This window comes from Triticum dicoccoides, chromosome 7B (assembly GCF_002162155.2).
Source record: "Triticum dicoccoides isolate Atlit2015 ecotype Zavitan chromosome 7B, WEW_v2.0, whole genome shotgun sequence".
Classification (NCBI taxonomy): domain Eukaryota; kingdom Viridiplantae; phylum Streptophyta; class Magnoliopsida; order Poales; family Poaceae; genus Triticum; species Triticum dicoccoides.
The window spans coordinates 769182985-769199098 of NC_041393.1; the positions used below are offsets into that span (position 1 = coordinate 769182985).

The window sequence follows — 16114 nt, forward strand, 5'->3', positions numbered from 1 at the left end:
AAAACTAAAGTTACAGATTTGATGACTCGCAATAGAACCTTTGCCATATGAAGTGCATCGACATTGGCAACAAAGCCCTCGCTATTTATTTATTGAAAAAAAGGCCCACTCTATTTTTCTTAGCCCCTCTGTTTTTCTGCATCACGTGCTCACAATGAATTTATTTTGCCCCAATTACATTGAGCTCCTAACTCGAACCCATTAATCACATTTACACCTAATATTAAAGTTTGCTCAGATTCGTCCCTCTGCCCCTCTACACACATGACACTTACATGTGGAACCTACCCCATAAAAAAGTAAAGAAAAACTCTCTCACCCTCTCTCTCACTTACAGGTAGACCCAACTGAAATAAATAAAAACTATTTCTCACAACCTTTCTCTCCTTGTGGACCACGGAACCCACTGTCAGGGTCAAAATTGGTCCACGCGTGGTCAGGCGAGGCTTGCGCGGCTCGGTCGGTGGCCGTTGTCGATGAGGGGCGGCACGCCTACGTGTGAGGACCAGGGGCGGGCTCGAGGTGGTCTGGTAGACGATGTGGAGGTGGCGGTCGAGGCGGATGGCGTCTAGGGGTAGCGCGCCTGCGTGTGAGGACCATGGGGGCGGGCTAGGGGCTGTCTGGGGGAGGGTGTGGAGGTGGCGAGCGTGGGCAAGTCCGTGCTGCACGGAGCGCTGAGCTACGCCAAATCTGCGGTGGCGGAGGAGGTGGCTCTGCAGCTAGGAGTCCGGCGGGATCAGGTCTTCGTCACCAGAGAGCTCGAGATGATGCAGGCCTTTCTCATGGCAGCGCATGAGGAGGGGGATGAAAACAAGGTGGTCAAGATGTGGGTGAAGCAGGTCCGTGATGTGGCCTACAATGTGGAGGACACTCTCCAGGATTTTGCCGTTCGTCTGGACAGGCACAGGCAATCATGGTGGCGTATCCCCCGTACGCTGCTGGATAGGCGCCATGTGGCCAAGCAGATGAAGGAGCTCAAAGCCGATGTCGAGGATGTTAGCCAAAGGAGCATGCGCTACCACCTCATCAAGGGCTCTGGCTCTGGCTCCAAGCCTGCCGCCACCGGTGGGCAATCTGCTGTTCTAGGAGAAACCATGTCTGGCATGGAGGAGTCAAGGCGGCAGCGGGAGAAATCAAAAGTGAATCTCGTCCGATTGCTCAACAAGAGGGACGACGATAACCTCAAGGTGATTGGGGTGTGGGGAACAAGTACTGTTGACTTTGAGATTGAGGGTAGTACATCCATCATCAAGAGGGCCTATGATCATTTGAAGAGACGCGGCAAGTTTGATTGTTGTGCCTTTATAAGGTTGATGTCGGCATTCAATCCAATGGAGTTCATCCAAAACATCATTAGGCAGTTATATGTAAGCCTTCTTCAAGAGTCCAAGCAAAGTGAACAGGCATCAATGGAGGCCCAGATACTGAGGAGAATGCAGATGAACAAGGAAGAAGAAGATGATCTCATTGACGAGTTCAAGGGATACCTGAAGGAAAAGAGTTATCTGGTTGTGTTGACGGATGTCTCTAGCATCGAACAGTGGGATCAGATAAAAACATTATTTCCACACAACAAGAGAGGGAGCCAAATCATGGTTTTCACACCACAAGTTGAAGTTGCAACTTTATGTGTAGGTCATGGGAGCTTAGAACCAGAGCACAAGCAGTTGTCTTCTGATGAGACTCTTTATGCTTTCTACGAAAAGGTAATATTATCATCTGCTAACACTACCTCCGGGTGTTCTTCTGGTTTGTTCGATTCACACATCAAATTTGTGATTTCATTTGTACTGATAGCTTGATTAATACTCCCTCTGTCCCAAATTAATTGTCTTAGATTTGTCTATATATATATATATATATATATGTATCTAACAGAAAAACGTGTCGAAAAACATCTGTATCTAGATGTATCTAACACAAACACGTGTCTAGATACATCTGTATCTAGATGTATCTATACAAATGTAAGACAACTAATTTAGGACAGAGTTAATAGTTCTCAATGCATATATAAACATTTATCTTATCCAAGTTTTATCAATGTTATATAACTTATATGGTTCTACACAGTTAAGGTCCACACAATGTCTCTAATTAAGAGGTAACTAAACTCCTTGATATTCATACATATTTTGGGAACTTCTGGAATTTTACAGTTTCCGGATTTAAAAATAGACGTGCATATATATACCTGCTTCCACCTAAACAACTGAGTTAATTATGCCTTCCGTTGTCTGAATGAATACACCATTGAGCTGCAAATTATAAGGATATTGTGTGTGTGGCTTGCTAGAGATAAAAGAATAACAAAAAGTATCATGGAGAAAAGAAGACATCAAGTAATCATGATTTGTTTGATTGTGTATAGGGTTATCCTGAAGAGGAAATATCACCGGAGCCAATGCCAAGCCCAAATGCGACAACTAGTGGGACCAACAACTCCATGGACAGAAATGGCATTACTCGCATCGACACGATGCTGTTTGCTGCTTTGGAGGAATCTCAGCTCATCGGGCGAGTGAATGAAAGATCTGAAATCATCGAACTAGTTTCAAATAAACATGGACAAGAACTTCAGGTGATATCATTATGGGGAATGGGTGGTCTTGGGAAAACCACACTAGTCAGAGATATATATCAAAGCCAAGAGATCAGTCAAATGTTTGAGGCACGTGCTTGTGCCACTGTCATGCGTCCTTTCAATTGTGAGGAGCTTCTTAGAAGCTTGGCAATGCAGTTTGGAAATGTGACAGATCTGAGAGGTTATTTAGATGGAAAGAAGTACTTGATTGTTCTCGATGACATATCATCTGCTGCCGAATTTAATGCCATAATACAACATTTGCCCAAAACAGCGGGAAGTTGCATCATAGTCACCACAAGGGAAGAGAGTATTGCTAAGCACTGTTCAAATGTGGAAGGAAATGCACGGAAGCTCAGCACCCTGAATTATGATGACGCTCATATTCTTTTGATGAGGAAGGTATAAGCAAAGTAGCATTATGTTCAATTAATTATCTTTTTGTTAGTCCATCTTGTTAAAATTAGAGTGTCATTGGGAACCTATGTGGTCAGAAAAACTCATACAGATACATAATACCTTTATGAATATTTACATCAAATAGATAGAACTAAGTGACTGCATGTTGACGCTGATAAATAAAAAGTGACATTTATATATAACTGGTATCATGCAATACATCCAATAGTAATAGTTAAGTACAGGAGTATTACGAGGCATTAGACAATGCCATAACTTGGTGCATCATTAATCTGTAATTTTAAAATTAGAACCCAATTATTGGTGTAGATCACTTTTTCAGATCGCCATGGAAGCTATATCCTCAAGAATTCCTGGCCTCTTTTCTAATTTCAATAGTGTTTATGTGAAATAGCAGGTCTCAGAGAAAAGGGTGTTTTTCATATTATGGAAAACCGTGTTTTAATGTCATCAGTTGTTTTATACTTTCATATTCATTATATGTGAGTAAAAAAAATCACGTCTAGTGTATATTGATTTGTATTGGATTAATGTAAAGTTGATTTGGTAGACCAACTTGTTTGTTAAAACGATTTCAACAATGCTTTACACACATATTCTCAACCGTAAGCTAGGTAATTTGTTACAGAGGTGCATTTGCAATACTTTGTTTTCCTATGCTGAGAAATATTATTTTCATAAATCTCAGATATTTAAGGAGACTGTAAATTTGGATGATGAGCTAGTTGAACAAGAAGAACTGATTCTGAAGAAATGCAAAGGGCTTCCTCTTGCAATAGTAGCTATAGGTGGATTTTTGGCAAACCAACCAAAAACAACTCTAGAATGGAGAAAGTTTAATCAGCATCTTAGTACTGAGTTGGAGATGAATCCAGAGCTTGAGACCATAAGAGCAGTTCTTCTTAAAAGTTATGATGGTTTACCCTATCATCTTAAGTCATGTTTTCTGTACCTGGCCATCTTTCCTGAAGACCATGAGGTTAGCAAGCGACGGTTGGTGCGTCGGTGGATTGCGGAGGGTTATTCAAGGGAGATGCGTGGAAAATCTGCGGAGGAAATGGCTAGTAGCTATTTCATGGAGTTTATAAGCAGAAGTATGGTCCTACCATCTCAACGATCAATGTATAGTAGAAAAGGAATTGACTCATGCCAAATCCATGACCTGATCCGTGAAATAATCATCTCAAAGTCAATGGAGGAAAATCTTGTTTTAAGGCTAGAGAGAGGATGTATCTTGGACTGCCAAGGGACTGGACGTCACCTCGTTATAAGCAGCGATTGGGAGGGAGATCAGAATGAGTTTGAGAGTTCAGTAGACCTATCTCGCATAAGATCATTAACAGTGTTTGGGGAGTCGAAGCCATTTTTCATTTCTAAAAAGATGAGGTTGCTGCGAGTGCTAGACTTAGAAGGTGTATCAGGTGTATTTGATCATCACCTTGTGCACATGGGCAAGCTTCTTCACCTCAAGTACCTTTCTTTGAGAGGATGTATGGAAATTTATTATTTGCCAGATTGGTTGGGTAATCTCAGGCAACTTGAGACACTGGATATTAAAGGTACGCAAATATTCAAGCTGCCAAGGACCATCATCCGGCTTAGTAAGCTATGACATATCTGTGCTGGGGCAAACATTAGAGGCTGTGGGGATATTTCAGATGTAAGCAGGCTGCGCAGTATGTGCATTATGCCCTTATTCTCTATGCTTTCTTGCCTAGCATGTTGCAGACCTCAGTTTCTCGATAGGATAATGCCTAGAACTGGAGCACACAGGAACAGGCGTGATATATGCACTGCGCTCTGCTGCGGCCTGATGCCTGCTATGCTAATGCGTCTAAGTGTACATGGTGTTACAATTCCAAGTGGGATCCACAAGCTGAAAGCCCTACAGACACTGGATGCAGTGAACATCGCAAGGCGGGAGGCCACTCTAGATGACATAAAAAGACTCGCTCAATTGCGCAAGTTAGGAGTGAGTGGCATCAACAAGACAAACTTGGGCAAACTGCCCGAAGGGATCATGGGGCTGAAAAATCTCTTGAAGCTGAAGCTATGGGGCTCCAGGATATTGGAGCATGATTCTGACATGCAGGTCTTGGGCAAGCTACCCAACCTGACCTTCCTGAGTCTACGTGACAAGTCATTCGTGGGCGAACAGGTCCACATCAAGTTCCATAGGGAGGAATTCCCAAGTCTAGTGGTGCTGGAAGTCTATCGGGAAGAGGAGGTCAAATCGTTTGAGTTTGAAGAAGGAGCAACCCCTAAGCTTGAGCTGTTGCGATATTGTGGTGATCCTTCACAGTGCATCGCCAGGTATTTTCTTGGGCTACAATATCTCCCAAGCCTCAGGGAATTCATGCTCAGCGACTACTATCGCTACTATAGGAGTGAACACAAGGATGACTTCCTGGGAGACTTGCAGGCCCAGATTTCGCTCAATCCAAATGGACCCGTTCTGAACCGTGCTATTAATTTCTGTTGAACCGGCGATGTAACCCGCACATTTTTATAGATTTTAGGCAGCAACACGACATCGTCAGCAGCTCTGCATAATGAAAAAGCCTGTCAGGCAGCTCGATGGAAGATACCACGGTGAAAGCGGCGATCGCCATGGCGGAGAGGGTCCAACGGAAGGGGGACCAAGGATGCCATCCTGCCCGCTGCCTCTCAACAAGGAATCAGGCTCTGCCAATAAGTAGGAGCTGGTGTCTGCTATCAACAACGGCACATACTCTGCTCTGCATGGCAATTTGTACTGCAAACCACCAGCAAATACTCTGCTGGATGGCAATTCGTACTGCAAACCACCTAGCATCGATCTCCAATCAACACATTTGAAAAGTTGGAAAGAGTATTGCATTCAGCAACTCTGAATCATGAAAGATTCCCTGTGATCTGAGTTCAGAATTTCCTTTGGCCATTAAAAGATTTCTGAATATTGAGAATACCAGAAACAACTCAATGTCCCGTGAACATATAATGAAAAAAAAATATAAGCTTTCCTCAGTAGCCACGGGAAATTTGCAGGATCACAGACACAACCACACACAGAGAGACAGTAATCAGTCATCAGAGTATGCACAAAGAAACCAGGCACATCTCCCATCCACACAAATAAATGGTTTCTGCATTGGAACCAACAGCAAGCAAGCCAACCACAATTTTGTTTTGCTTTTCTTCTCACGTTTTTTACAGTTGTGCCTCCTAAAGTAAACCCACAAGCGAACCAACAAGGAACGAGTAAATTGGATCAGATGTATAATTAGCCGATGTATAATCCTGGTACATTTCAATGGATCACCAGGAAAGAATATGTTGGTATTGCTGCAGAAACACCCTATGCAGACGGTGACGGCGACGAGGAGTCCTCGCGTCGGGCCAGCACGCAGTCCTCCAAGAAGTTGGTCAGCTGAGAGGTGTAGAGCCCCGGATTGCTGCGGTAGTGGTCGACGTGAGGGGATGACACAAAGTCGCACGACCTAACCTCACAACCTGCTTTTCGTTGCCTCTCCACAAATGACTCCACTGACTTCGCTGGGATAACCCGATCGGCAGAGCTGTATATGTATAGCTGAGGGCAGTTTGGTTGGTTTGAGGACAGAAGCTCCATAACACCAGACAGCCTCCTGTAAGTAAAAATATATGAGATGTTGATTAACTGAACCATGTAGTCATGTAATGCTGCATTTAGGACATGTTATATGACATCTATAACAGGTAATTCCTTATTATTTGTGATCAAATGTCAGGTATAACATGAGGCATGCCATTTTGGGGAACAGAAGTACTGGTGCAATCACATGCATGGTTTTTACTGAATGTGCAACAGATTCTATGGCATTCGTACACTCTGTAACAGGTCTTTTGTTATCAAAGCTCTGTTACAACATGAGCCATGGTGGCATTTGGCAAGATATAATCAATGATGACGGGAATACTGATGACTCATCAAACAAACAATGAACTCTTCTATGAGTCAGATGCCATGCCTCACATTTAAAAACAGATGTACTGAAAACGCTTAGAGAATTTGGATATTGTCCACAAGGCTGAAAATGCACAGAACTCCTACTACTGCATATGTGGATGAGCTGCATACCTATTTACGGCCGGATAGTTCAGAACAAGATCAAAAAACTTTTCCAATGCAGATAGTAGAACCGCCTCGGTAGCTGCTGGTCTGATATCTTTGTGAGACTCCACAACTACGACGTCAGACCTTGTATTTGGTGCAGCGCCTTTTGTTGCCACACTGTGTTTCTTCATGATAGCAGCTGAGAAACCTAGAGCCCACACCTAAGTTCAGAAAAAAGAACACAAAAATTAAATAACAAACAATGTTTATGTTCGAACAAACCGTTGTCCTGCGTGGTGTTCAAAAATAACAATTGAGGAACAGAGTAAATGACAGATATGCAAATAAGAAGGATAAAACACAACTGACAACACATTCGTTCAGCATAATAAACAACAAACTTTGGATGTGCAGAATTTACAAAGAGGATATTTTTATAGGATTTCAATAAACACCTAATACCATTCAGGTATGTGAGGTTAGCTACAGTTTTTACCTGAGAGTCCGGAACAGCAACAGGCGCTGAATCGATTATGGAACCCTTGATTTTCTCCACTGCTGAAGGATCCTGCCGCTGCAAGTTCTCCAGTATTACGCCATAGCTACAGCAGCAACACAAAGCCATAAATAAGCTTCAAAACTTCAGTTAACTGTTAAAGGCGAGAAATCCAAAGAAACTGCGCACATACCAAAGCCAGCCGGTGTTACTGAAAGTGTGGAAAACAATCTTCTTCCCGTCCTCCTCCCTGACCCAATCACCAAGATGTTCAGAGAGCATCTCCACGTTCTTCTCAGCCTTCCCTCCGACATTATAGCTGACGATGTCGGACATGGGGAGGGTGAAGGTGACGGCATGGAAACCCCTGGAGGTGTACCAATCGGCGTATCTCTTCAGGTGCTTCTGCTTCGAGCCAAGCCACCCGAGCAGAACAACCACCGTCTGGGACCTGTTATGCGAGCCGCTGCACGCCCTCGGGTCCGGCAGATGCCAGCGGTACAGAGCATCCGACGAGGAGGAAGGGATGGCCGGTAACGCCGCCTCTTGTTCCGACGAGGTCTTGGCAAACTTGGCGTACTGGTACACCGTCTGGATGACCGGCAGGGACGCGACGGGCGCCTTGGCCGGATCGAAAGCCTGGAGATTCCGCGGCATGAACTGCAGACCGGACAGCGGCGGGGCTGAAGGGGCTGTGTTGGCCTCTGGTTTGCTGGCGGGAAGCGACACGACATCGTCGGGGAGCCTGTGGTGGTGGGAGAGTTTGTCGGGCAGCTCGATGGAGGAGACGGCGGCGAAGGCGGCGACCGCCATGGCGGAGAGGGGCCGGTGGAAGGATGCCATGTCCCTTTTGGTGCCTCTCAGAAATCAATCAATCAATCAGATTCTGCCAATGAGGAGGAGGAGGAGGAGGAGGAGCTGGCGTCTGTTATCTGCTTGTCCTTCCTTCCCCTGCTGCCCTGAGTCATCATATAAGAAGAAGAAGAAAAGGCAATGACAGAGAATGAGATTGAGCTGTTGGTCCTGGCACGCAGGCGGCTGGCGTAAATCGAGTTGAATTGAACTGGATTAAATTCAAGCGCTGAAAACAGGGGAGGAGAAAACATGTGTGCCACGAGATTTGTGTGCCCCAGCTCGGCCAACAAACCCGGACCGTGTGTGTCCTACACAGCTACACGTCCTTGTCAAGGTCAACAACACATGTGGTGTAATATAAGAAAAAGATTGGGAATTTGTTGGTTGCTGCTTACCTGGTTGGTCTCCTGGCTGTGGGTGGCCGGAGAAGCTGGGGGCGGCGGAATTGTGGGGTGGCTGCCAAGGTGGGGTGGGTTGACAGCCGAGCCCCGTGGACGGCAGCCGGTGCCCGCCTGCTTCCTTGCTCCTGCAGCAGCCAATAATTAATTTGACAAGAGAGAAACAATTGCAGGTGAGCCTCTTGATTTGTAATATAAATCTGACGAAATCGTGAAACAAAAAGGTGTAATCTGAGTGGTCTGCCTCGTGGCATCCACGGGCACAAGGAGGATGGGTCGCAAAACAGAAGTGAAGCTATCTTTTTTATTTTTGTTGAACGGGATGGAAGAGGGGACGGTGGGCGGTTGGGGCGTGACTGGTGACAGCGATGGATAGATTTGCGTGCGTACGCGGCCCGCGCTGGCGTCAAGGTTGCTCGGAGGGATTGGGGGAAAGGGAAAGGGGAAAAGAAAGAAAGAAACGCGCTTTCGCTTTTCCTTGCTCCGCCATTGCTGGACAAGCTGGAACAGGGGAGGGGAAATCTTGATCTTTTTCCTTTCCAGGAAAGCTGGAGGAGGAAGAAGTAGAAGAATAAGGCAAATTTCTTCCGGGGAGCGGAAGTGGTGGATTCGAGCAGCGGCGAGGTTGGGGAAGGGGCGCCGGCGCCGGAAACCAAATCGAAACCGTGGAAAACGCCGGGAGGGGATTCGGCTGATTCCTGCGAGGAGAAGGGATCCAATCCAAACCAAAGCACAAGGATGCGGTGGTGGGGGAAAGAGGGAGGAGGATGAAGCTACGTACCAGGGAGGGAGCGGTGGAGGCAAGGAAGGAAGGGGATGAATCTGCAGGGGAATCCGTCTCTTCTTCTTGCGGTGTGGGATATACAGCAATCTGGGGAGGGGAGGAGATAAAAATAGGCGGCCAAATTTGAAGGGGAAGGGAAGGGATTTGGGGGCGGCGGCCAGGTCCCGGTTTGAAGGGAATCCGGGAGGGAGGGCGACGGCGGCGGCGCCGTCGCTGCGACGCTGCCCTACCGGGGAGGGGAGGACCTCTGAGGGCCACCTCTGACCAGACCCAGACCCGGACCCGGCCCCCTCCTCTGACTCTGATTTTGGGTTGTGCGTTCCAAGTTGGTTGGATTGAGTTGAATGGAATGGAATGGAATGGGGGTCCCAAGTGAACAAATATCCCACGGAATATGCCTTGGTCCATGGACGGACACCCAAGACGTGCACCGGCCTATCCATCCATCCCATCCGTCCGTCTCTCGTCCATTTGGCACCGTCCCTCGCTCGCTCCTTTCAAGTGCACGTAAGGCCAACTCCACCGCACGACCCCATACTGTCCGCGCGTCGTCCGTTTAAAGTAAAACGGACAAACCAGACGGCCAAGCACACGGGCGTAAGCGGACTTTTGTCCGTTTTATGTCCGTTTTCGACCCATCCCGGACCCAAGTTTGCACCGCTTTTGGGATAAAACTGGTAGCACGGGGACACGCGGGCCGTCTGCGCGTGTCCTCCCCTGGCCCGCCCGTCGGTGGCACAGGGACGCCTATTTCTATCCCTCTCCCTCCCTCCGGCCACACCACCTCCACTCTTCCCCTCGCCACCGCTGCTGCCATTGCAGTCGTGCAACTCGGACGCGCGCTCGCCCAGCCCCTTCCCCTCGGCGCCCCCGAGTTGCCCAACCACGTCCACCTGGTTTGCGCACCCGCCGGTCGGATTTGGGGCGGATCCGGTCGGTCTTGATGGTCCACCAGCAGATACACGAGTTGTAGTCGGTCGGGCTCGGTGCTAGCCCAAAAGCTCGTCGGCGCACCGTTGCCACTCATTAAGTGCGACCACTGCCCAAAGAAGGTCTTGCACCGCGTGTCTACAACGCCGGAACACCCCGGATGGGTGTTCATCAAGTGTTTAACGATGGGGTATGTGTTCTTTGTAGCTTCGATTTGTGCTCTATATTTGACTAGTTGTGCTAACATCAAATTTTATTGTGTAGCATGGATGTAAGTTTTGGTATTGGGAAAAAGAGTACATCGATATATTGATAGAGCGCAATTTAGTAGATGTTCGTGCACTTTTAGCTAGCATAGATGCTGATGAGACAAGTGCACTTGTTGCTAGATTAGAAGTTAGACACGAGAATAAGTGTGAGCAAGCAACATCGACTTCTTTAGACTCGAAGAAGAAAGAAGAACGCAAGATCGAGCCTCCTTCGCAGATCAACAATGAGTGCATCGAGAAGGCACTAATCCAACTTACAAGAGCAGTTATGAAAGTTTGATATCTTCTGAAATGTACTCTTGTGGTTCTTGTTTTCTTTGGGCTTGCTTTTCTTGTCAAAATTTGGTGATGTATTCCCATGTACCAAATATGAATGATGAAAAAAAAGTCAAGGGCTTGCAAAGAAAAATGTACGCACACAGGATGCGTCCGCGCGTTGGGCGCACGGCCACCGCATACCAGAAAATGCCCGGACACGACCCCATTGCCCCACCCAAAAGGACAGAATCCGGGAAAAACGGACGTCCGTTTGGGGCCGCGCGGTGGAGTTGGCCTAAACAGCATCTCCACCATGAAATTATTCTTCAAAAGAAGATCCCAACAAATGGTTATTGAGGTTGTCTCCAAAATGCGAATCAACTTGTGGTTGAATGATTAGGAGAACAGTAGTACCCAACCCACCCGGGTTCAAGTTTGTCAACATGTATTATTCTGCTTTGAATCAGTTGCCACTCACGAGCACATTGCTAGCATAACAGCATTACAACCGGGCACCTCAAACGGCCGGCCTGACCGGCACCCCCTCAAATCCAGCCCAAATGTACAGCAGATACGGGCGCGTCCGCCATGTCAGCCCCAACAGGCCTACCCCACCACAAATGGCAACAATTTCACCCCCCCCCCTCCCCGTCAACCAACCGGATCCATTTGCTCTCTCCTCGCTTCTTCCTCCTCCATGACGGACAGCTCGCAACTCCGCCACCACCCTTGCTCCGCAGCTGTTCCAAGCCTCTGCGTCGCCAGCACCGGTACATCAGTCGTCTCCCCTGTGCTAACCGCCGGGGACGCCCCCGTAGTATGTCTGGCAACTCTCGGGTTGCCCTTGAGCTGTATCTGTTCGACACGTTGTCCGATCCAGTTATTTGTAATTTATTTGTAGGCAAAACGATGAGTTCTGATGCTTCGTCGGATGAGGAGTATGGACCGACAAAGCTTGATCAAATTGTTCAAGATGACTTCTTTCATTTGTCGGATTTGGACGAAGAAGTGGACATGATCATGTTCATGAGCATGCAAGAGGAGATGGACCGGTAGGAGGAGCATATCCTCAACTTCAAGGGCTCAATCAAAGGCAGAGGAGTGGTCAATCGGGATAGGGTTTCTCGCCTTTTTGGATTCGAGAACCATTGCTTTTGCGCATTGTGGAGCACATGATGACTACTTCAACCTCAAAAGGGATTGTTGCCGGCAACTTTCTTTCTGTGCTAAGCAGAAATGCACGGCTTCTCTGAGAATGCGTACACTTGGTACTGCAGCAGATGACGTTTGTGAGATGGTCTAGATGGGGGAGAGCACATGCCTAAATACTACTATCAAGTTTGCCTGCACCATGGTGCAAGTGTTTGGAGCAAAGTATCTGGGAGAACCAAATGAGCGGAACACATAAAAGTTGTTGGCTATTGGAGAGGCCAGAGGGTTTCCAGGAATGATCGGATCAATCGACTGCCTGCATTGACAATGAAAGAACCGCCCCAAAGGTTTGCAGGGAATGTATCAGGGTTACACCAAAGAGGCCACCATCATACTCGAAGTGGTGGCATCACATGACTTATGGATTTTACGTGCTTCCTTTGAAATGTCGGGTTCTCACAACAACATCAACGTGTTTTAACGATCTCCCGTGTTCAATAGGCTTTGTAACGGGGAATCAGTGCCGTGCAACTACACTGCCAACGACCGTGACTACAACATGTGATACTATCTTGCCAATGTCATCTATTCTCAGTGGTTGGTGTTTGTGAAGGCTATATCCGAACCACACGACAACAAACAAAGCCACTATGCAGCAGTGCAGGAAGCAGCTAGGAAGGATGTGGAGAGGGTATTCGGAGTGCTCCAAACTCGTCGGTAAATTGTTCGTGAAGTTGCAATGATGTGTAAATCAGAAACTTTCTGGTAGCTCGTGACAAAAACAAAAACGTGCAAACCGGCCTATCTACGGATTTGGTCTACACTTTATCCGTTTGGGTCGGCTTGAAGCACGGCGCCCCGGCCTTGTCCGCCCAAATCAGGTGGTGCGCCCAATCGACCGACCCATTTAGTCTGCATGGCCGCATTTTTTTCAAATAAAACATATTTTACACAAACAATACAGAATTCTTGGCCATATTTCCGCCGACGTAGGTGCCAGCATGGAAAAAGGTTGCCTCTCCTGGCCATACTTCATCTCGACATAGATGCTAGCGGCTAGCATACATGCCAACACGCCAAAAGTGGCCTCTCTTGGTCATAGTCATGCCGGCATACCAGCTAGCAGCCGATATACATGCTAGCACACAAAAGAATCTCCTCTCTCGGGCATAGATCGTGCATCTCGATGGTAGATCTTTTTCTATGCCGGCATAAAAAATTTATATCTCCGCCATAGTTCATCCATCAATCTCGAGGATCTCCTTTTGCTTTTGCTCGAACCAAACTCTTTTTCTTCGGACACCTTGCTTAAGTCCATCGTCATGATCTCCACTTCTTTCGAGATCCGTGCGAGTTTCAACTCATCAGCTTTTGCCTTGGCATACCTCTCCTCGATCTCTAGTTTCTTCTTTTGGATGTCAAAGTAAGTCTTCATTTGCTCCTCTTTTCTTTGTGATTCCTCTCCTCCCTCACATCAATTTGGGTGATGAACGCCTTCAAAGCTTTTGGTGGGCGAGTGTCGAAGCTTCACGCTTGTCGTCGGCCTTCGAGTTGGTTTTCCCCCTAGGCCGCTCCTCACCTTCACTTGGCTCAACGACGGTCGGCGGCCCCCCACCCTTCTTTTGTGCGGCATATTGTTTCTTAAACGTTGGGCACTCACAAATCATCATCGCTTCATGCCGGCACCGCTCTTGGGGTCTTGTCCAATTTCATCCCCGTTTTGCAAATCAACTTATCCTCTTCTTGTGTGTATCCTCCAGTCCAGATGCTTTCCCGCCTCCTTGGTACATTTTATTGGTGAGAAAGCTTGTGTGTATCCTTGGAGTTTCTACACACCCTTGTTGCGTTCTCTTCTTTGAGGCGGCAATTTTCTTTGCAGATCGCGGCCGCCGGCATCCACGGATCTTCATTGATAACTTCCCCACCGTTGCTTCTACGACCTCATGTGTCTCAAAAAGTTCGCTCCAGCAAAGGTAGAGGCCCAGAGACGCACCAAGCTTTGATCATGGCGCGCCGCTGATGGATGCGGGGGAAAAAGATTGACACCCTTAAAACTTTAATTATAATTTTTGTTTTTTGTATTGTGTTTGTAAGATCTTCTGATTCTTAACATATTGCCTTAGACCTTCTCGCAAACAAAGAAGAAGATATATTATTTCAAAGAGAAAAAAAAACCATCCCACCTTGTGCCATGCGACGTCCTGTCCCACCAAAGGACGATACAAATATATAGGCAAGAGGAATAAATATTCTCCCACAAACGAATGAGAGCATAGGGGAGAAAGGGAAAAAGATACCATTGTTTTGTGTGACACGTGCTAGCCGAATGAAAAAGAGATGCTCATCCCAGGTTTCTGTTCCTGAGTTCATCTACTGCTTCCATGTGAACAGTAAAATTGGAACAAAGAAGTGGTATACCAACAATGCTCAAGTTCCTCTGGGTTTACGGAAAAAAATTGTGGCGATATATGACATCGAAGGAGCTCTGAACAAAAATGTAACAAAACCAAAGGTTTGAAAAAGATTAGAAATTCCATATTTTGAGCACTGATGTTGTACTATTTGTGGACAACGCGACCAATTGAGAGCCCGGAATAATACACCTCCGGAAATTGTAGAAAAAAATGCTCCTAAATAATAAGATGCCAATAGATACTCTCTCTGCAATTTTGACACACAAAATCATCTCATCTCCGCGATAACAACAGTAGCTCCTCGATCTTGTCTTCATTCTTGTTCTTCTCTTCTGCTTTTTTGTTGGCACGCGAACCAATAGCAATCCAACAAGCAACTAAATCAAGCATATGCCATTTGCAGTGGCATATCCTTGTGTTGTGTGGTTGATTTATGTGTCCCACGCACACGCACACAGATGCCGTCTCCGTCCACATGCTCTTGCTGCCTCTCCCGCGCAATTCGGCAAACTACCGCCGAATTCCCAAAGCCGCACATGAATTCTCCTCTGCTCTCCACGGAGCCTCGAATGAGTACGCGGCAATGTCTCAGGAATATTCCTCCTCCATTTCTCACCTAATCTAGGAGCAGTAGCTACGAACGAGAGAGTTACACGGCACAAAGCTATTCCTTTTGTTTCGGTCCACACGTGCAAAAGTAATTATTAAATAATAATAATGACCGGCTTCAATCTCCGCTGCTGCAAGGAGCCAAAGCGAAATCCAAAATAAAAGCAACGCTCAGCAACAGCGAGCAAAAAAAAAAAACACTCTTTTTTGTGTGTATGTGTGATTTTGTGTTGGCTGTGTGCATCCTATCGTGTAGAGGCCATGTGTGTATTCATGACGATGCATGTGTTCTCTTTTTTCTTTTCAAATGATAAGTGTCACACGTCCGGTGTGTGGCACTCCAGCCCTAATGTGTTTTCGACGGCAATTTCAGTCACGCAAGGATGGAAAATTCCAGCAACATACGGTAAGTTTCTGCCAAAAATAAACTAAAGCACGAAAGTTGCCATCCCCACATTAGTAAACTTGGCATAAAAAAATGTTCGGAGTTGCTATATGCTCGTACCACATGTCATGTACTTATCAGGGTCCCTTTTTTCGGGGTGATGCTTGTGTTCTCTTGATACAACATTATTTATGAGTCAATTCAAACATAATCAATCTAGAACAACAACAAAAAGGAAAAAAAAAACTATGATTGAACAAGAAGATATTCAAGGTAACATGACTATTCTGGATGACCTCTCTTCAACAACCGAAGAGGCGTCATCTTTTTCGCCTCGCCCTTCGTCTTCCCCAAATACACGGCTAATGGTAGCAAGCTTGTCAAATAAGGGTCCAGTACACGTACGTATCTGAATAAATTACAGAAAAAATGATTTGCAGAACATAACGGCAACACTATTATGGATTGGACAGGGGGCATTTGCC

General features: G+C 46.5%; 1 protein-coding gene and 1 pseudogene across 1 annotated transcript; one reads left to right on the plus strand and one right to left on the minus strand.

Moving 5' to 3' along the window:
* The first annotated feature begins 476 nt into the window (after positions 1 to 476).
* LOC119339769 lies at positions 477 to 5486 on the plus strand (annotated as a pseudogene).
* Positions 5487 to 6109: 623 nt separating this feature from the next.
* LOC119337454 (transmembrane protein 53-like) lies at positions 6110 to 9868 on the minus strand. Its single transcript, XM_037609600.1, has 6 exons — positions 9610 to 9868; positions 8826 to 8956; positions 7769 to 8534; positions 7576 to 7681; positions 7104 to 7300; positions 6110 to 6630 (listed from the first exon to the last, which is right to left on the minus strand). The coding sequence occupies exons 3-6, from the start codon at positions 8416 to 8418 to the stop codon at positions 6342 to 6344; spliced, it is 1242 nt and encodes a 413-aa protein (XP_037465497.1). The 5' UTR covers positions 8419 to 8534; positions 8826 to 8956; positions 9610 to 9868; the 3' UTR covers positions 6110 to 6341.
* Between the last annotated feature and the right edge of the window lie 6246 nt (positions 9869 to 16114).

Coding starts and splice junctions, on each gene's coding strand:
- LOC119337454 (XM_037609600.1), bottom strand. CDS start 8,418: ATGGCATCCTTCCACCGGCCCCTCTCCGCCATGGCGGTCGCCGCCTTC. Junction 7,301..7,575: donor TTGCTGTTCCGGACTCTCAG/GTAAAAACTGTA, acceptor TTCTGAACTTAG/GTGTGGGCTCTAGGTTTCTC. Junction 6,631..7,103: donor AACTATCCGGCCGTAAATAG/GTATGCAGCTCA, acceptor TTTTACTTACAG/GAGGCTGTCTGGTGTTATGG.